General features: G+C 36.7%; 1 protein-coding gene across 1 annotated transcript in view; it reads right to left on the bottom strand.

Moving 5' to 3' along the window:
• The window catches only part of LOC133607620 (ryanodine receptor 1-like), a 68048-nt gene that overhangs the window by 9845 nt on the left and 37401 nt on the right, over positions 1 to 20802 (bottom strand). The window contains exons 72-88 of the mRNA XM_061962428.2: positions 17625 to 17795; positions 17506 to 17565; positions 17285 to 17419; positions 17089 to 17201; positions 12319 to 12415; positions 12116 to 12225; positions 11984 to 12035; positions 11830 to 11904; positions 9159 to 9258; positions 9000 to 9079; positions 8857 to 8933; positions 8698 to 8771; positions 3352 to 3432; positions 3173 to 3261; positions 2965 to 3093; positions 2670 to 2774; positions 75 to 80 (exon numbers count right to left, since the gene is read on the bottom strand). Of these exons, the coding sequence (XP_061818412.1) occupies positions 75 to 80; positions 2670 to 2774; positions 2965 to 3093; positions 3173 to 3261; positions 3352 to 3432; positions 8698 to 8771; positions 8857 to 8933; positions 9000 to 9079; positions 9159 to 9258; positions 11830 to 11904; positions 11984 to 12035; positions 12116 to 12225; positions 12319 to 12415; positions 17089 to 17201; positions 17285 to 17419; positions 17506 to 17565; positions 17625 to 17795 (1554 nt within the window). The remainder of the gene's footprint in view (positions 1 to 74; positions 81 to 2669; positions 2775 to 2964; positions 3094 to 3172; positions 3262 to 3351; positions 3433 to 8697; positions 8772 to 8856; positions 8934 to 8999; positions 9080 to 9158; positions 9259 to 11829; positions 11905 to 11983; positions 12036 to 12115; positions 12226 to 12318; positions 12416 to 17088; positions 17202 to 17284; positions 17420 to 17505; positions 17566 to 17624; positions 17796 to 20802) is intronic.

The raw sequence follows: 20802 nt of genomic DNA, 5'->3' as shown, positions 1-20802 counted from the left end.
TCAACCAACGCTGAATAAATAACAAACACATTATTATTATCATCACATCAATAGATAATAAAGTGGATACATACTTTACCCTGCATTGAACATGTGGAAGACAGTTTGAATAATCAATAAATTATTCAGTCGTTAAACAATTAAAAACATTCTTGTGCAGAAAAAATATGGTGAGAACATTGCAACAATCCTTTGCTTTACAGGCTATTTCATCACATATATGCCTTGGGTCATTTAAATTGCAGGTTGAATTTACAGTGTGTAATTAATGCCATGTCTACAATACCTCATGTTCACTGATGCACCACAGTACATTAAATACTACCATTACAAAACACAAGGAGTGCAAGGTCATTTTGTTAAGCGTGTCCTGAATGTTACAAAGTGCTGACAGCATAGATCTCATAAGTAACCTAGATCGGAAATAGGTCAAGTGACAGTAAAATTGTTACCCCAGACTTTGCTCACGCACGCACAGCAAACGTGCCAGATCGTTTGGAAAAAAAGATGCCAAGGCAGTGGGCTCATGTCACCTGTATAAATAAACAGATTAAGGGCAACAGACTGACCTTCCATGATTGAGTTTAATATATTTTAACAGGTTGAAATTAGTAACTTAAGGGTTTATTTATCACATTCAAGTTGATTGCCCATACAATGTATCATGGCTGAAATCCAGATTCTAACAGCTTGTAGTTAAAAAACGATCTTTCTGTTCAGAAGTAGACCTACATAGATCAATAATCAGTAAATTAATGCGATAAATTGACATCCTATGTAACATTTTAACTATAGATTAATTCATTATATAGAAAGTATGTACTTTAGAACTTTAGGTAGGGTTAATTCGTCTGGCATTGCAATTTGTAGTATAATAATTATATGAATCATATTTACTTTTCTATCCAAGATTCCTCGACAGTGCATGAAAAATCTTGGCCACCCACAATTCAGAGATGTCTCTGCTACTATACAATTTACAGATATAGAGATGCAATGCAGTGCATTATTTGTTCCAATAACTAACTACTTTCTTAATTTGTGTAATACATATTTCTACTCTTTCCAAAATGTGCATGTGATAGAGATTGTTTGATGTGCCTAATGTCCGGAATGCAATTGGCAAGGGCTACAAATCACCATTTGGCCCACACAGCACAGCGCATTTCACTGTCCTAGAGTGTGCCTTTGTAATTTACAAAACTGGCTGGAGGCTTCAAGGTGACATATATTTACCATGAATTGATTTAAGTGGACCCCGACTTAAACAAGTTGAAAAACTTATTCGGGTGTTACCATTTAGTGGTCAATTGTACGGAATATGTACTGTACTGTGCAATCTACTAATAAAAGTCTCAATCAATCAATCAAACCTTCCTGGAGAACTCTGAATGGACAGTATATCTACAATACACCACGCTATGGTTTGATATTATTTCTTTGGTTAGCAATCAGAATATATCATTATATGTTAAAAATGATGTACCGGTAAGTGTTGATGTAAGGTATAATGATAATGTAAAACACTGCCTAAAATAAATGAAACATGGCTGATATACAGCTGGAGCCCATTGTTCAAGACTGACTGAAGTCTGGGGCAATATGGCGGTGTGGTGGCTCGCCTGCCGCCTAGTCTAAACTACTGACGGTGCCTATCTAGATCCCCTATGACATCTATGGCTGACAGCATTAGAATGACACTTTAACGATCTAAAAAGTGCAAGTAAGATTTAAACATACAGGATGTCGTGCAAATTAAAAACACAATTGGTGTATTGCACTGCATTGAATAAAAGCATAAGTATAATAAACTCAATACTGTAATAAATGTAGGCCTTAACAAAGAATAATATGGAACATACTATTTAATCAATAGTGTGTGGAATTAAAAACATAAATACACTATGGTTTTTAATAATAAAATCAACAATGGCTGAGTATTCAGGTGACCCAAGACAGCCATGACAGTGACAGTGAGCTGCATGCACAACAAGATGCTGACACTAAAGCAGGTAAATGGAGTCCAGCCATCGTTGATTTTATTATTTTCGCACATGCATGTATTGAAATTGATGTCAGTGTATATATTCAGTCATAAGCTCGTGTATCAAGCAAAGGTTGTGCAAGCATGTTTTCTATTAAGCTGTGAAAGGAGCCATTGTGCGGTACATTACGCATCCAGTAAGCTCTACTAAACATCCACTAGCATGACATACTATATGACAATCCCATTAAAGCTTCATGCCAGTCAAGATGAACCATAAAATAAATAAAAACACCCTGAGCTGTATCAAAAAATCCTCCTTGACAAAGATGTTTGATTGTCAGGAAGGTATTAATTTAACAATATGTTTATTATTGTGGAAATAGGTTGAAATTGTGTATATTTATAATTCATCCCACTGAAATTAGTTTTTCAATATAGTGGGGTAAATTACAAAAATTACATATTATTGAATTAATATCTGTGCCTTTCATCTCTATCTGACAGTTTAATAGTTTTGTAAAGGCACACTAGTTGATAGTCCTCATACAAGTGAACCTAATTTTGAGTCAAGTTGAAGGTTGCAAACACACTGACTCTACCAAACTTTACAGATGAAGCATTAACAGAAAAACAACAGTGACGTTGACATTTTTTTAATGTGAAATAAATGAAACAATCCTACCTGAGCCAGCTTCATCATCATGTGAGCAAAGACATGGAGGAATCCCACAATAGCATCCCACAGCCTGCTGTGAGCCAGAGACTGCTGATTGCCTGTGCAGGGACCCTGGGGGAAGAATGTAATTGCCTTTTTCAAACTATTCAAAGGGTACTATCATGATACCTTTCCACAGTGCATTAATGAGCCGTTTATTATGTTAAAAATCTGTGCACATTTTAGGGGAGTTATGTATTATCAGCAATTGTCTTGTGATGCGTTGCAAAATTAACAAATCATTGCTTGTTTTGTACTTTACCTGAATATATTCAGTAAGACTGTTAAAAATCTGTTTTGCTACAGTCATTGCTTTGGAAAAATTCTTCTTTCCTGGCTCATCGATGACATCTTTTCCAGAGTAGTACCAGTAAAAATCACTGATTGATTCCTTCAAAGAGAAAATAAGAGAAGGAGTTGGACTGTCTTGATGTGAAACCCGGTGATAAACTATGCTGTATATAAGAGACCTGTAGTCTGAGCAGGTAATCGACAGTACAGATGATGATGTTGATGGTTGTTGTGCTTCCTGTCTGCGTCCTTAAGTAGTTCTGAAAATCTGCAAGCCACAAGATCGTGGGCATGTTAGTAATGTCTCAACGCTACAATACAACTTGACTCTGGAATGTCCAGAGTCATCCACACTCACCGTTATTGTGACCCTCACAGAGTAGCTGCAAGAAGCGGAAGAGGTCGCAGGTGAACTCGTCATCAGCCATGACTTTCTCATCTAAATCCAAGAAAATGTTTTAGCATGGCATGCTGACCATATGATAACAACACGTTAAACATAATGTCACAAGATAGTTGGAGGGTTTACTGCGTAAGCATCGTCTACTGGTGTTTCTTTGTCACAGAAACTAATCAACCCAAAACATCTAATTATTATTTTTTTTCTAAACTAGTCGGTGTTAAGCACACAGTCAGCTGTGGAGCAACATTTAGGAGCATTTAGCATCACATGCAATGCAATGCCTAAGGGTGAGCACTACATGTGGAGTTTTGCTGCTAGAAACTGCATTGTATTTTTTCTTTAAAATACTTAATTTGTATTTGATTCTCTTGATATAGTAGGTCACTCAATAGAATACAGTGGTACCTGAATTTTCTGAAAACCGAATCATACAAAAAAGACAACATTTTTCTCACAAGAAATAAAGCCAATTCAATTAATCCGTTTTAGACACAGACAGATAACACACGGAGAACAATTGTAGTTTTAGATGCAGAAACGAAACGGAATACTTGTAAATGACAAAATAAATGGATAAATGAACAAATAACATCACTTTTACGTTAACGGAGAAATGGGCAAACACGCTAATGAACTGAGAAGGAGGAGGGGAATGGAGAACCTTAAGGATGTTACTTTCAAATGCCGACACTTGCAACTTTGTTGGCCCATTGTGGCTTTTTTTGCAGTTGTAATCAATGACAAAAAAAATCAGAGAGACTCTTAAAATTATGCAGTGCTCTTTAACGCCTCATCACATGAAGAACGCAAGGACAGAACAGGAAACACAGTGCTTGATTGATTCTGCTCCCACTCGAAGAAACAAAACAGACACAGACTTGTTTGTTGTTCTGTATGCGTTCAATGAACAAATAAACCACACACACATAATAAAGATGATTTAAGAAGTCTCAACGAGTCGGATTCTTTGTCTGAGCACTTGATACTGAGGAATGACATGCAGGCAAACTGACCTATGGCATACAAAAACCGGGGCAAAGTTTTGCCGAAAAATGTAATCATAAATCGTATCATACGAAAAGTGTGGCGTAATATACAATAGCTGAGGTACCATTGTAAATGGAAACTCCAGGCATGAACCAATTAGGGTTCCTGAAAGCAACACTCCAAGTGCACCAATGGTTTTACTATTGCTATTCACACACAAACTCAAAAGTACACTAAGGGCCTGATCTACGAAGATCCAAATACCACGTGCTACAAAGCGTGCACAAACTATAAAAAAGCGTGTACTATTAGTGGGCGTGTTGCATGTGATCTAGTAAGACTGCGTGTACAACTGATAACTTGCATAGACCGCCTTTTTTAAATGAGGTTTTTGCGCGTACTAAGCAGCTTTTACCATGGATACACTCATTTATTGCATATTCATGTTATCATGCTCCGACCTGTGACGTTTTGGTATGTTTTTAAACATGTAACAGACCATTATGTACCACTTATTATCAGCATTTTAGACACGGTCCTGCAGTGCAGGACTTGGTCCTAACGCAAGAAAATGCATATCGCAATAGGTTTTTTTCATATAGGAGTTTTGCTAATATATCTTCTGTATGAAAAAATTAACGTCATTTAAAAAAAAGCCAGCAAACACCAAAATGCATCACTTGATTTTGTTTTAATCAGCCCCTTAAGTCATCCAGGAGCTATAAAATTATATTGCTGGGTAGACAAGATGTAATATTTTACTATTGACAGTCCATATATGTTGACAAGCATACAAAGGACAGAACTGCAGCGTAATTGCCTCCTTTCCCTCTGTTATTTCTGCACAACTGTCAGTCCTTTCTAGAGGTGCTAAATAAAGACACAAAACAGTGTATTGATACAGAACAATTTCAGCCTTGATAAATTGCCCTGCATGTGCTAAATTATTATATTGGCATTTTCTCCTCCCAGTATCGTGGCCGTTCAGATGATGACTATATATTCTGCATAATCATGAAGACAGAGATGCTAAATGGATTACGCTTCTTAATTTCCTCACTCAAAGGTGAATTTTGCCTGTCATTCACAATCCTTATGTAAGACAAGCACACATATGTTTTTCTTTTTTTAATGCATTCTAACTAGTAAATAAAAGCAATTATAAGTCATCTTAAAATGGATCTTATGGAAGTCACTCTAATCTGCCTATAAAGCACTTAAAAAAACATTAAAATACTTTTATTAAGGTTTAATATACTCGCTTTAAGTATATATGTAATGTAGTAACAGGCACATTCATAATAACATGTAATAATTACATATTTTGCTCATTTTGGGCATACGTGGCGTATTAATTTCACAAACACATCACGATGTTCACTTTTTCTTTCGACAATATCACTGATCACTACTCGTTGCAGACTTCATGAGAGCCAACAAACATAAAAAAAACATCACTTACTGTACAATGTCACTGGTATGTCGACTGATGGGATGTTGATATACTCCTGTTTAGACTCATAGTCCTCGCGAAGAAAAAACTTACCGGTACTTTCGTGTCTTTTTTGCCAATTTCGGATCTAAATTGGATGCCAAATTTCCCCAACTTGTTGGATTATGTCCTCATCCTTCTACTATTAAGGTGAGAGGCATTTTTAATGATCTAGAATAAACTTTCGCGAGCTCCAAGGTCAGAAAGCAACTCACCAGTTGAGGATATAAATATAGCAGCACAAGCTCGCTAGCTCTCTGTGATCACGGCGCCGCTGAAAATAGTTTTTGCTATGTTAGTGCTTATAGTAACGATATCATAATACTTGGTTAATATTCAGGTCAGGAAATATAAATGGAGTATTGTTGGCAGTTTTTTGATGATTATTTAGAGGGCTTTATGCGCGGAAAAGAGGACCTCCCATTGACTCCATTGTAAACTGACTTTTATTATTATGTTTATTTAGAAGATAGAATGCATTAAAAATATCTGTCTTCTTGTCTCTCATAGTGATTGTAAATGTTAGACAAAAGTCCAAAAAAAGTGTAGTTCCCCTTTAAGAGATGCAAACCTCTTTGTATCAATTTAGTAGATCGGCTTTGTGTGTGCTATCAAGTTTGCACATGTTTTAATACACACAGACCTTTAGTAGATCAGGTCCCAAGACTTTGCCTAAGGCAGAGAAACACTTAACATAGTTTGGAACGATTACAAATGTAAAAACTCTACATGTAACATGTTCTCACAAGGACTTGGATGGAAATCATTGAACTCGTTTTAGGTAATTATGATATACAACTGGTATGGAACCATAGTGTCATTGCAGATAAAGGAATACAATGCCTTTTTTTTTAATGTAAAATACCCTAAATAATTGTCATGAGAACAGGATCCACCATGGAGTTATGTTTCAAATGCAGGTTAAGATGAGCAGGCAAAACCAGATTCCATTCATTTCCACTTAGAATGAACAGTAAAAGTGAGTTAAGAATGTTAATTATGAACATGACTGACATTAATTTTGTTGTTAGTTGGGGTGCAATGTCAGAGACAGTATGAGAAAAAAAGAAAGAAAGGAGGAGACAGCGATGGACAGAGAGATGATTTACCCCGATCTCCGCTCAACTCTGAGGACCATGAAAGGATGGACGGGGGAGAGATGGCAGTGATCGTGGGGAAGGGAAAGAGGATCAGTGATGTTGACAACAGTAGAGGACTGAGAGATGAGGACGGGGAGATTAACAACATCCCATGGCAAAGTTCACTCAGTGACCATTTCAAATGAAGTCAACTGCAGGTGAGGACTAGCAAGTCATACAAATAGAAACCACCACAAAATCAACAATCTCAAAAATAGTGAATTCATTAACACTTATCGAAGTATTAATGATCTTTAGGTTAGAAAATTGATTAGAGATCAAATTAAACTGAATGCCACATATGGAAACCATCTTTCGTGTTTTACACTCACTTGGTATGGATTCAGTTTTAATCAAAATTTAATAAATAAGTAAAAGAGAATTTGTTTTTTATGTCTTCAGGGAAATACATGATACAAACATGCAATGAAAATGATGCTGTTACTGGTATTTGATAATATTTCAAGTCAATGCATATTCATATTTAACCTGAGTTTTTGTTGTTGGGGTATTTTGTTTGAAAAAAGGGTCAGATAAAATAAAATGTCAACCTGTGGTGTGTCCTTGTACATCATATACCATAGATTGTGGATTGGTAGATGCTGTATCTTTTTTTTTTTTTATTCCACTAAGCATGTTACGTAATACTAATTCTGAGTTTCATTCAGAAGGCAGGAAAGCGATATGAATTAATGTCCTGCTGTGGCTTTTGTTTGTTTTATGCTCTAGCCATTTAAATTTCCAGTACCGGTATTACAAACAAAGACTATTTAAAGTAGATATTTGATGAGCAAATACAGCCACTGGCCACAACATAAGCATTCACCCTTCAGGTCCAATTATTCCAAAGCTTTATACAGTAGTCTACAGGTGAACCTCAAAAATGTTTTATATCATGCAATTTTCATTTCAACTTCAAATGTGAAACTATGTGAAATAAACTAATTCAAAGTAAAATATGTCAAGCTTTTTTTTCTTATAATTTTGATGATCATGACTTACACTTTTTAAAAAAAAACAACCAAATGTTCTGAGATTTTTAATTCAAATGTTTCATAAACTGTAAATTATATCAAAAGAAGGATTGTAATATCTAAAATTGCATGTAACACTAATTGCTGGAATAAACGAACTTTGCACAATATTGTAATTTTTTTTTGTTTCACCTGCATGTCTTTTTAAAATGTTGCCTTTGAGAACTAAATTGTGCCATTGATAATAATTCTTATTTTTTCTTGTAGTGTCATTCAAAACTCAGCAATATCCATCCATCCATCCATTTTCTACCGCTTGTCCCTTTCGGGGTCGCAGGAGGTGCTGGAGCCTATCTCAGCTGCATTCGGGCGGTACGCGGGGTACACCCTGGACAAGTCGCCACCTCATCACACGGCCAACACAGATAGACAGACAACATTCACACTCACATTCACACACTAGGGACCATTTAGTGTTGCCAATCAGCCTATCCCCAGGTGCATGTCTTTGGAGGTGGGAGGAAGCCGGAGTACCCAGAGGTAACCCACGCAGTCACTCAGCAATATGTACGTTTGTAATTGTATCCATTGATTGGCTGTCTACATAACTTCATACTACATATAATGTATTAATTCTGTCATCATCAGAATGATGATTTCTGTGCCGTTGACATAAAAAAACATTAAAAAAAACAGCATGACGACTTACTAGTGCCTTCTTCTGAGACCATGCCGAGCCCCTCGGCCTTGTTCTGCCTCTCAAATGCATTTAGATCCAGGACACTGTGAGCAATTGGAGCCATTGTTAATTTGAATATTAACACAACTAGGTTAATTTACAGGTATTAGTTTATAGTTTCAAACAGACCTGCATGACTGCATCAAGGCTTGGACACTCAAAAAAAAACCAACATCTTTTTTATCCTTCAGGTACTCCAGCATTTTCTATCCAAAAAGCAGAGCAAGTGTTTAAAAGAGAAAAGTTAGGGTGACTATAAAAGAAGACCTCACCCGTTGAACCTCAGTATTTCCACCATTGAGGATGGAGATACCCAGTTTGAGGGTTGTTGACACCATTGGGCCTGTCTCACCTACAAGAAGGAAGAAAGTATATTAAAATATCATCATATGAGAAGCATTGTTGATGCTACATGTAAAAACAAGGTTCACCTTTGCAGGCACTGATCATTTGCAGCACCATCTCTGCAGCTCCACGATTGTGAAGCCTGGACTGCTGGTAAAGCAGTCGCTGTTTTTCCATTTCTTTCTCCTGTGGTCGACAATATGATGAATACGTTGCAGACTTTCAAGCTCAGAATGTAAATGGATAAAAGAGATGTTGTAAGATCCCATTCAATCCATTTATATTCTTGTTAAAAAGCCCATCCATTCTCCTTTCACTCAAGTCTCTAAAACTTTACAATCTTAATGCACCAACTTACCAGTTTTTCTCGAATGTTTCATATTTTAGGCTTAATTCACCAAAAAACATGTCAAAATGTTGATTCAAGGTATTTGTCTGCACTTTGCACACATTCTCCCAGTTCATATTGTTAGTGGTGGAATCACAACACTACTTCTTCACGTTTGCTGGCTGGAGCAAGCGTTAGACTACAGGAAGCAGCGACGGCCCAACATTGCAGCCATGGCGCTTGCATCTTTTGTCCCGACAATGTGGACAAGAGTTGCAATCCCTCTGTGTCGGAGATATTTCTTTGGCATTTAAAAAAGGAATGTGCTTGCTACTTTGGATTATTCTAGTATAGGTCAGTACCCATAGAAGCACTGACAAAGTATGTTGTGAGAGTACAATGTACATCAAAATAGAATGCCATTTATGAATAGTATATGACCATTGAATGAATATCTCTGAATCAGAGGACCAACGGACATTCCTCTGTTCAGCCACACCACAAATCAACATGTAGCTTCCCACACCTAAACATCAACCTCCCAACCTCCCGCACCACAACCAACCCAAACCTCCCACCACCCACGTATGCCTACAACCGAGCTATTCCCGTTATGTGTCGTGCTGTAGCCTTCATCGTGTATCTGATTCCACTTCTGTATGCTGCGTATCTTAAATATGTGCATAAAAGTGTAGCTCTTTACAGGCTTCTGCGCTGTAGTCTGTCAGTAGACTATGTGAGTGGGGAAAAGGGGAGACACTGATCAGCAGCATTCAGTTAATAAAGATGGAGGTAACGAAGTTGGCAGGAATTACATGGAGCCATGGAACGAGAGAGAGATAGGTGAACAGGATAGCAATGACATTGAGTTAGTGTTTAAGCACAATCATTTAAAGCAAAGGTGTCAAACTCAAGGCAGCGGCGCCAGAGCTGGCCCGCCACATCATTTATGTGGCCTGCAAAGGCTGGAAACAATAAAGCACTTTCTGGCCAAATGTATTTTTCTTTCAATTTTGACAGAAAAATGTACGCATGCAATTGCATATGTTCTACACTTTAATATTACCATGCAACAAAATGCATGATAATTTGGGTTATCATTGACATACAATTTCAGTTCAAGTTATTCAATGATCTGCTTTAAATATATTATAATTAAAGCTGTCAAAAATAATAATGTAACTCACGTGGTTAATCACAAAAAAATATCGCATTAATCATGTATACACGCATATTAATCACGCCATTTATTTTGACTGTACAATCTCCTTTACCTTAACTGCGGCATGGGTTGTTATAAGGTCAGTCAAGGCATACGTCAGTGCAAAGATGAGTGAAGAGACTCAAACTGGTGTGCTATGTGACATATTTCACTTCAAAATACACCCCAACAGTGCTTTAGCTAAAACCGTTACCAAGGTTTGAGTAATTAAATGACGTGCATTCAAGTAAAACATCTAAAAGAATATTCCTGTATGATTTTCTAAAAAATTGCATTTGTGTCCAAAAATTAAGGGTCTTTTTTAAGTTAATTTAAATTACCGGTACACTTATGCAAGCATGGCGTAGCCATGTGATTAATCATGATTAATCCAAATTCAAAAGTGTGATTAATCTGATTTAAAAAACATATAATTTGACTGCACTAATAACAATCAAAATAATTTGATGAAAATTGTGTAATGAAGCTATTATATGTTTATATACATAAAATATCACTGTTACAAGCGGCCCTTTGAGGGTTGCCATAATTGCGACGGTCCTCAATAAAAGCCAGTTTGACACCCCTGATTTAAAGTGATAACATTTTCCCTGCACATTCTGATGTCTATTTTATTACTGATCAACATTTATTGACATATGTCCTTTTATATATGATATAGGTTAAATTGTTCATCTCCAGATGCTGCAGAGAAATGCAAGAGTATAAAGTGAATTTACCCTTGCAAGAATTGAAAGTAGCCATTTTAGTTCACAAGGCTGATGATGTAACTTTAGATTTTTTAATTATTAGTATGATTAGATTGGTGCAACTTTTACATTATTTTTGGGACGTCTAATTAGACCCAATCCAGATAAAAGTGGTGTTCAACTGCAAGTACATTTTTTTTTTTTTTTCTTGTTTTTTGGCATTTATTATGCAATTCAAAAACTATGGTGCTAACCATTCTACATATAAAATACTGCTATTAACACCGAACACACATCAGGATTGGGGCTTATGTAGTCCTGATAAAGCAACTCAAAATGAATGAAGCACAACAAATCAACAGGGATGGACAAAGATGTATAGCAGAGACAGAGAGAGTGACGATGACAGTGAAATAATGTCGTGATGATGAGGCCACTCAATGCGTCGAGAGCTACCGCTCCGCTGTGTTCCTGGTCCCCAGCCCCTCGCCGCCCATTACCAGTTCCGACTGTCGCACCTCAAAGGACATCTCATCCTCAGCATCTTCCAACATTTCCTCTTCCCCTTCTTCTTCCTCACCAACATGGCAACTCTAAAATATCCAGGAGAAAGGTAAAGATATGTCAATATAATCTTGTGCTATTAAAACCTCAACTCACACTGAAACTCACCTTTGCCATAATGTCTGCATATGCCATATAAAGATGATCTGTATCAAGTTTACTAAAATGAGAAGACAACAGAAGAAAATTAATGCCCTATTGAAATACGCTTTGATATATTTTTACCACAGCTGCTAAGACCTTTTTTCTGTGAGAGCAGTGCGACTAAAATGCAGAATAAGCTGGTGGAGTGGATCTGGTTTTGTTTCTTTCTCCTCCTCTTCGTCTCCTTCTTCTTGCTCCATTGCTTTCTGCAATACACGAGGAAGAGCACAGCACAGTGAACATAAAAAAACAAAACAAAAAACAAAAAAAATGTTTTGTGACAATTTGTTGACACTCACAGACAAGTCATCTATCATTCTGTCTTCAAATGAATAACCCTCGGAGTGAAGCCAATTGCGCTTGTATCCTTCAAGGAACATGTTGGAAGCTCTGTGCCTGCAATGACAAAAAATATATTTATTTTGTAAGGTCTGAAGTTTGCATTTCATAGCTACATACAGCTATCTGACTCACTATTTGAAGCAAAAAATATGTGCAGAGTAAACCTGTTTAATACACTTATGGAACATCATTTTGTTCATAGCATGAGATATGTGAGTGTATGGAGGAGTACATTATGGGCCTGATTTACTGAACGTTTGCGTAAATTAAAACACGCGCAAACTTGATAGCACACTTTGGACGGTCAGAAATAAAAACTATTCATCCAAACACATCATCCATTCAGCTACTTCATTTTATAATTTCATAGTTGTTAGAGGACTTAAAGGGGTGATTAAAACAAATTAAATTAATGCGTTTTGTTGTTCTTTAGTATTTTTTAATGACATCAGTTTTTTTTCACGTATAATACATATTATTAATATATATCTTATATTAAAAAAATTCCTGAAGTTTGCATATTTGCGTATTGTGCGGACCAAGTGCAGCCTCAGCTCCCATGCACCTACAGTTTCAATATAGACGCACTACTGCTGCAAAAATGCACATAAACAGTAGCACATGTCTCCTGCATGTTTGAAAACATAGCAAAACGGCACAGGTAAAAGCGTAACATGAATGTGCAATAAATGAGAGTGTCTCCATATAGTACATTTAATAGGGCGGTCTCCATCACTTTTCAATTGCACACGCAGTGATAGTAAATTGCATGCGCCCACTAATAGTACACATTATTTTATAGATTGCACACGCTGTTCACCGCGTGGTGTGTGGATCTTAGCAAATCAGGCCCCATGTATTTTGGTGTTGGAACAGTGTTATATATTTGACATTGGAAATTGGAAGAGATGTGTTGAATGTTACATGCAATTTAGCTGAACGAGAGGCAAAAATAAAAACAACTCTAGTTAGTGTAATTTTACACCACCGCTAAATAAGCATACAGTATTGTTAAATCCTTACCTTTCTTAAAATTTCAGACTATGAAGATATTAAAGGAATCATGATTAAAGGAAGAGGGTAAAAATTGGCCTGCTATGCGGATGACATTTTGGTTTACCTCGGACACCCAACATACTCGCTCCCTAAATGCAATCATTTGAACTGTATGGTCAACTATCAGGATATAAAATTAATATAGGTAAAACCCATCTACTCTCATATAATTATAACCCACCAGGGAAAATCAGAAGTAGTTACCCTCTGATATGGCAAACAGGGTCTTTTAAATACCTGGGCATTAATTTGCCAAAAGATCTAACAAAATTATCAGAATACAATTATCTACCCATATATAAAGAAATAAAAGATGACATAGCAAGATGGAACTTAATTCTTTTTTTTTTTAGCCTTAGTTCTAAAATTGATTCCATTAAAATGAATGTACTGCCAAGACTGCTGTACTTATTTCAAACCCTGCCAATAGAGATTAACCAAAACCAATTCAATGAATGGGACAAAATGCTATCAAGGTATATATGGCAAAGTAAAAGGCCAAGAGTTCGTCTCAAAACTTTACAATTGGTCAAACAAAAAGGAGGATGGGGTTTACCTTGCCTCCGATATTACTATTTTGCAGCCCAGATGAGAGCAGTGATATGCTGGTGCAACCCGTCATACATTGCTCAATGGAAAATTATTGAAGAAGAAATGCCCTCCATCCCCATACAAGCAATCCTGGCGGATAACAATTTACAAACCCACATAAATAACATTGATAACCCATGGGTGAAATGGACCCTTAAAGTGTGGAAAATGATTATAAAGGAATACAAACTCGAGAATGATATTGCAGTTCTTAAATGGTGTGCCTATGATACAGAGTTTACACCTAATAAATTAGACTCAAGATTTAAGGACTGGATATCTAAGGGTATAACAGCTTTATGTACTGTAATGAAAGATAAAAAAAATGCTTAGTTTTGAAACTATTAAAAGAACATATATATTAGAAAACCAAGACTTTTATCGATATTTGCAGGTGCGGCATTTTGTTAATATGAAGGTGAAAAGTGTCACAAAGAAGAGTATATGTTTGATTGAACTGTTTACAAACGCCTACAATTCAGAAATTATTGATAGAACTGTTTCATGCTTGTATAAGGGTCTGTTGAATATGAAATCATTCAACTTCATATATTAAAACAAAATGAGAGAAGGAAGGAGGGATACCTATATCTGAGGAAGAATGGACAATAATATGGAAATATCAATGGACTTGTACCAGCTCACCCAAGTGGAGGAAGTTTGGCTGGAAAAATATGATCAGATTTTTTATTACACCTTCTCAGAAGTCTCACTATGATAACAACTCCCCTGCCTGCTGGAGAAATTGTGGGAATTCAAATGCAAATCACTACCATGTTTTCTGGGACTGCTCCACCATGAAGGACTATTGGAAAGAGATACACCAAGCTCTACAGGATATTTTCAAACGTGAAATACCCCTCGAAAGTAAAACTTTGTTTTTTGGACATGTACCTCAGGACTGGCTGAAGAAAGATAAACACTTAATGAATATCCTACTGGTGGCTTGTAAAAAGATCATTACTAGGAAATGGATATCCCAGGAGAGCCCAACTTTGAAGCAATGGATGGAAACAACAATGGACATATATAAAATGGAGAAGATAACTGCCTTTATTAATTATAAATTGGAGAAATGTACTTCATACTGGGAAAATTGGGTCAACTATGTCACGCCCCATAAACCTGACTTTAATTTTTCGAACTAGTGATTGTACTGCAAAAAAAAAGAAAAAAAAGGGATTACTCCCCATTTGTGTATATGTATGTATGTATATATATATGTATATATATATATATATATATATATATATATATATATATATATATATATATATATATATATATATATATATATATATATATATATATATATATATGTATCTGTTTATATTTTATTTTGTTTCTGATTATTATTATTATTAATGTATTATTTATTTTCTTTTTTTCCTTGTCTATTTAATCGATGTATTTGTAGATATTACTTGTTTTTTGTTGTTGTTTCTTTCTTTTTTGGGGCGGGGGGTGGGTGGTATGGGTGGGATATAAACAAAAATATTTTGACATTTAGGGCAGACAATAGATATATGATTTATGTGAATATGATGTAATGGATAGGAATGTCTGATGCTGGATGTCAATTAAAAAAAAAAGAAAAAAACAATTCTCAAACTATGTGAATTAATTAAGGTTACTGTCACACTCTGTGACACTGGTCTTTGCACCTTTTATTTTGGTTCCCTTCATTTACTTCTGTTTCCCCCTAGAAACTGATGCCCCCTGGGCTGGGCGGGGCTACTGGAGCTGCGGCAGGTGATTCTCATCAGCGTTCCTTTTTAATCACCTCTCCTGCTGCAGTTGAGTTGTGGGTTTATTGTTTGTCTGTTGTTATTCACAGCCACATGCACTCCCGTTCCCTCTTGCTTTTTCCAGCGCTTCCCTGCAGTTCCATTAGCCCATTCGGCCTTTTTTCGCAGTGCAAGTTTGTTTCCTTTTTGTTTCACTTGCATCGTATTTTTTTGTTACATCTCTGAACTTTGTAATAAATACACTTTACCAGTCCACTCTGGCCTCTGCTCTGCATTTTGGGATCCATTCTCCTTCCTGCCTAAACCCTTAGTCTGACAGTTACAATGGAATCACATTTACACAATTCAACATGTCCAAAAAGGAGTAGGAAGAAGTATTTAACCTGATCCGTTTTATTATTCACCAATAAATGTATTGTAACCAATAAATGTGTTGACTGATGTGATATGTACAATAAATAATTTATATTCATACTATGCTTTTTCACAATTGTCTCAAAGGACTTTACATTGGGAAACACATACATTCAACCTTAGTGGTGGTAAGCTATATTTATACCAGTGTGGCTGGCAGTGGGAGCTGGGTGGGTGAACTGTCTTGCCCAAGGACACAGGCAGCGACTAGGATGGCAGGTGCTGAAATTGAAATAGGAACAAGTTTCTGGACCCGCTGAGTCACTCCGCCCCAGAAGAAGGGGTAAGATTAAATAAGATCCACCTCTTCCTACTCCTCTTCAGACATAAAATGTGTATATATGAATGTCAGATATGATCCTTACATGCATGTTCGAAATAAAACAACAATTATTTTGATCCAAAAATTGTACTTCATGTTTTTAGTGGGGCTGTCAAATAATAATTTTTTTAAATCAGATTAATCACATTTGGAATTTGGATTAATCATGATTAATAAAAGGTGAGTACTCGCTTGCATAATTGAAAATAGCTTAAGAAATAACCCTAATATCTGTACACAAATGCTATTCTATTGTCAGAATATCATTCAGGAATGTTTTAAAATATTTTACTTGAATGCATGTCATTTATTTGCACAAAACTTGTTAACAGTTTTACCTAAAGTTCAATCCGGCTGTATTTAGGAGTGAAATCTGCTAGTGAGCACACCAGTTGTATGCATTGATCTGATCACTGACCATGTAGCAGTTAAGATAAAAGGGCTTGTATGGTCAAAATAAATTACATGATTATTCTGTACATGATTAATGCGCAATTTTTTTGTGAATAATCACATGAGTTAACTTGTTTATTTTGACAGCTATAGTATTCGGTTTATTAGTACACTATGTTAGGGCAAGTGAGAGTAGTGATTACCTTGGGATGTTGTACAGTGGTGTCATTCTGAAGCAAGCAACAACAGCCCTGCGTCTCTGCTTCGACAACAATTTATGCCACACCATCTTCTTGGATTTAAATGGGTGCTCAGTCTGTAAATGAATTAAAGCCGTGAAAATAACATCTGACAACTTGCTAAAATGAGTTTGGATGTGAGTAAGGAATGGCTGCGCACCACTTCAAGATGATAGAGGACGGCGGAGACCTCCTGCACTCTCTTGACCACTTTTTCTGGCGAATCAGCATCCTCAGCCTTTCCCGCCATTTCTTTGTAGAGGGCCATCTGCCATCGCATGGATGGGTTGTCCACCTGTCCACAGCACAGGGAGACATAAGTTTGAGAACCCTGATTGATCCCGACTCCACACTCTTGCAATGCGCATCATGGAAATAGACCTTTCCCTGCAGGTGAAGATTGTTCTGCAGGAACTCTCTCACTTCCTCATCAGTGTCCCTCTGAAGGGTAAAAAAAACTATTAATTGTTGTTTGTATACATTGCTGGGAGTGAATTTACCAATGAGTATCGGATCTTGGCCAGGTTGATGAGCTCCTGGTCGGCAGGAGAGCACATGTTGAGGCCTATGGGGAGCATCTTCTTCAAAGCCGCCACAATGAGAGAAGTCTGCACCGAGTAGCGATCCCCCCGTTTCTTCTTTTTGGTACGCTCTGCATCCGAGCCCCCACCCTGACAAAAAGTATAGGCAAGTATTCACAGTATCTCATAACGTTTTACAGATGACACTACTGGGTACCAAACACGCCAGAGTCAATAAATGACCTCCATTACTAGGTGATTGTTTCTTTTGCTGAATGATATTCAAAGCTGAAGACTGTTTATTACAAAATAACGTTACCCTACAAATAGCCAGACAAACCCAGGAAGAGATTAAATGTTGTATTGTCAAAATGGAGCTGACTAAATATGACTCAACAAAACAAAAAACACATTTCTCTGAGCTCAGTGTGGTAAGTACAGGGTGTGATAAAAGTGTGGGGACAACGTGAGGGTATAGCTGGCTTTGTGAAAGTGGAGCTGAACAACAGTGAGAATTAAAAGAATTTTGAGCTGTAAAAATGGTTTGACAAAGCATGCAATGAAAGTATTAGTAAATAACACATTCAGCAAATGGTGAGCAGAATGACAATGATTAAGCATTCCCTGCATGGCAATTGCTGTAGAAAATGGAAGAAGTTGAAGGTGACTATATGGTAACACAATGAATTTGGTTACTTTGTAAGTAGTTGCTGGCTGTTAATAAAACACAACTTGTCCCTGTGCTTGTCTCCTGCACTCCTTTCCTGTTTCTGTATTAAGGCCTTTTGAATAATGCTTTTTCTGGGATCTCAATTTATGTGCAAATGCATGTAAGATTATAAAAAGCACAATTTAATTTGGGTTACAGTATGCACTGTATGTTATCTAGAATTGTCAGGGAACTTCTCATTATAGAATATATACTTAGAAGTTCAAACTATCTTAGGAACCATATTAATAAGGAACATATATAGTAAAACTAATTAGTCCAAAGTCCATTGTAAGAATGTGAGTGCACATATAGCCTTAGTTTTGCCCTATTAAAATGAAAATGGGCATTTACTTCATTTTCATTGTGGTGTTTGGGGCTTGCAATCATATAGGACTGATTCACTTCAATACCTATACATCTTTTGAACAATGTCATTTATTTATTTCTGTCTTACAATCCATTATTAAAGAGGACCTATGGTGAATTTCTTCTTTTGTGATTTCTTAATGTTCTCACATTGTTGAATGTTCGTGTTAAACAATTCCAAAGCGTCACATCATAGGGTTCATGCATTTTGGCGTAAGATTGCAAAGAGATTTGGATGCCTCTTTTCACGCGGTATTGCAGTCTGGCTACTTTGTGACGTCAGAGCCAGGTGGATATACTTATTTAGACATTAAGTAAAGGTTTAAGTCAGAGAAGGGGAGTCCTCCCTCTCTGCTTCAGTCTGCGAGGAACACAAAAAAAGGTAGAAAAAAAGTATTATTTTCATCTAATCGCCTCATGCGTACAATAATGCCGACGAGCGAAATCAAGTGACATAAATGCTGCTAAAAGCAACTTTTTTTTAATGCTAGTTGGAATCTGAATGTGAGTGTGCAGGTGTACCTTATGTTGTGTCCAGGTGATTCTGTGTAATGTTTATGAAGTTTATTTTTGACTATGTATCGAAATGGTGACAGTTTCAAGATATATATTTATACAGTACATTTTCAAAAGATACTTTTGGAGAGGATGGGCCATGGTTTTATTTGCAATCTATGAAAGCCTCCAGAATCGAACATCTTGCAGACAGACTCAAAAAACGGGTTATAAAAGTGACTGTAGAGGAAATTTTACGCAAAATTTTGCATCAAAGCATATCCAACACATATTATGTGGACATCAATTAGTAATTTTTAAATGCAGATTATAAAACATAATAGGTCCCCTTTAATGTTGTGGGGGCAGATATTTTTGACACAGCTTTGTACAAGTTTACCTAATGTTGAGAAAGTTCAATCTTTTATACACTTTATCATTTGCTTAATATTGTCATCTTTAAACAATAAAAATGTGCCTTAGATACAGTATATTATACTGTACTGTAAGTGTATCAGCTATGTCTTGACTTTTTTTCATGATGCAAGTGTGTTATGGAAGAATAGTTTCAAGGAAAAAAAGCTGCAAAGGGATTTAGACATTAAGTGTGAATTAATGTATTGGTTAAACCCATGAACACTTGGAGCGCATTCTAACATGGCAGCCCTAAAGCTGTCTCAATGGGGAAAGGCCTCAGTCATGTTAAGCCTCAAGTGTGTTAGTGGGTTTGCATACTGGAAGGAGTTGATGGGAAACTAAACCATGAGGCCTCATGGCATTTCCAGGGAGGAGAGAAGAAAGAGCACAGAGAAGGCTAACATCCCCGTCGAAAGCTGCATTACACTAGCTACAAGTCAACCCACCCAATAGAAAAGGAAACAAGAGACATTCTAGAAGACTCCAACTTAACTAAGATCAACAGAGAGCAAACTGACAGCATGATGGCACTGTGCTCTCACTGCCACTGTGGGCTTGGTGCAAAGTCCAGTGCCATGAGCCCAACTCTACAGCTCAGTACTTTCATCAAACGTCTCCAGACTCCCCCCCTCACACACTGGCAGGACCGAGCAAGGACTGCCCGATGTCCGGTGATCCTCTAAGAAAGTAGTGTGCATGTTTTTCTATCATACAGCCATAGTGTATCAGTTTACAGGCTATACATGCTGTAAACAGAACCAAACCTTAGCTGTTTTGTCAAGGATTTGCACAGTCTATTAATACAAATAAGTTAGTATTTATAGCGATGACAATATCTCAACTGACAAAGTGGACACAGCTGCCTGTGCTGGAAAAGTTTCATGACTTAAGGCGTGTCAGGCCATGCCTGTCGGTATGCAATGTGCATGTTACTCTATACGTGCATCTAAGTCTACTATATGAACAGATGTATTGGGACATGAGTCCATTACAACTACATGGAGGAACATGTATGTTCCACTCTTCTAGAAAGACTTCACAATATTTTGGAGCATGTTGTGAGATTTTTTTTGTCAATTTATTCAGAAGAACATTAAGTTCTTCTGCACCTAACTAATCCAAGCATGCCTTTAAGGACAAAATGGCTGTAACAAATGCAACTACTCA

This window comes from Nerophis lumbriciformis, linkage group LG09 (genome assembly GCF_033978685.3).
Source record: "Nerophis lumbriciformis linkage group LG09, RoL_Nlum_v2.1, whole genome shotgun sequence".
Taxonomy (NCBI): domain Eukaryota; kingdom Metazoa; phylum Chordata; class Actinopteri; order Syngnathiformes; family Syngnathidae; genus Nerophis; species Nerophis lumbriciformis.
Note: the sequence above shows the minus strand (reverse complement) of the source record. Positions and strands in the feature narration are given on the sequence as shown.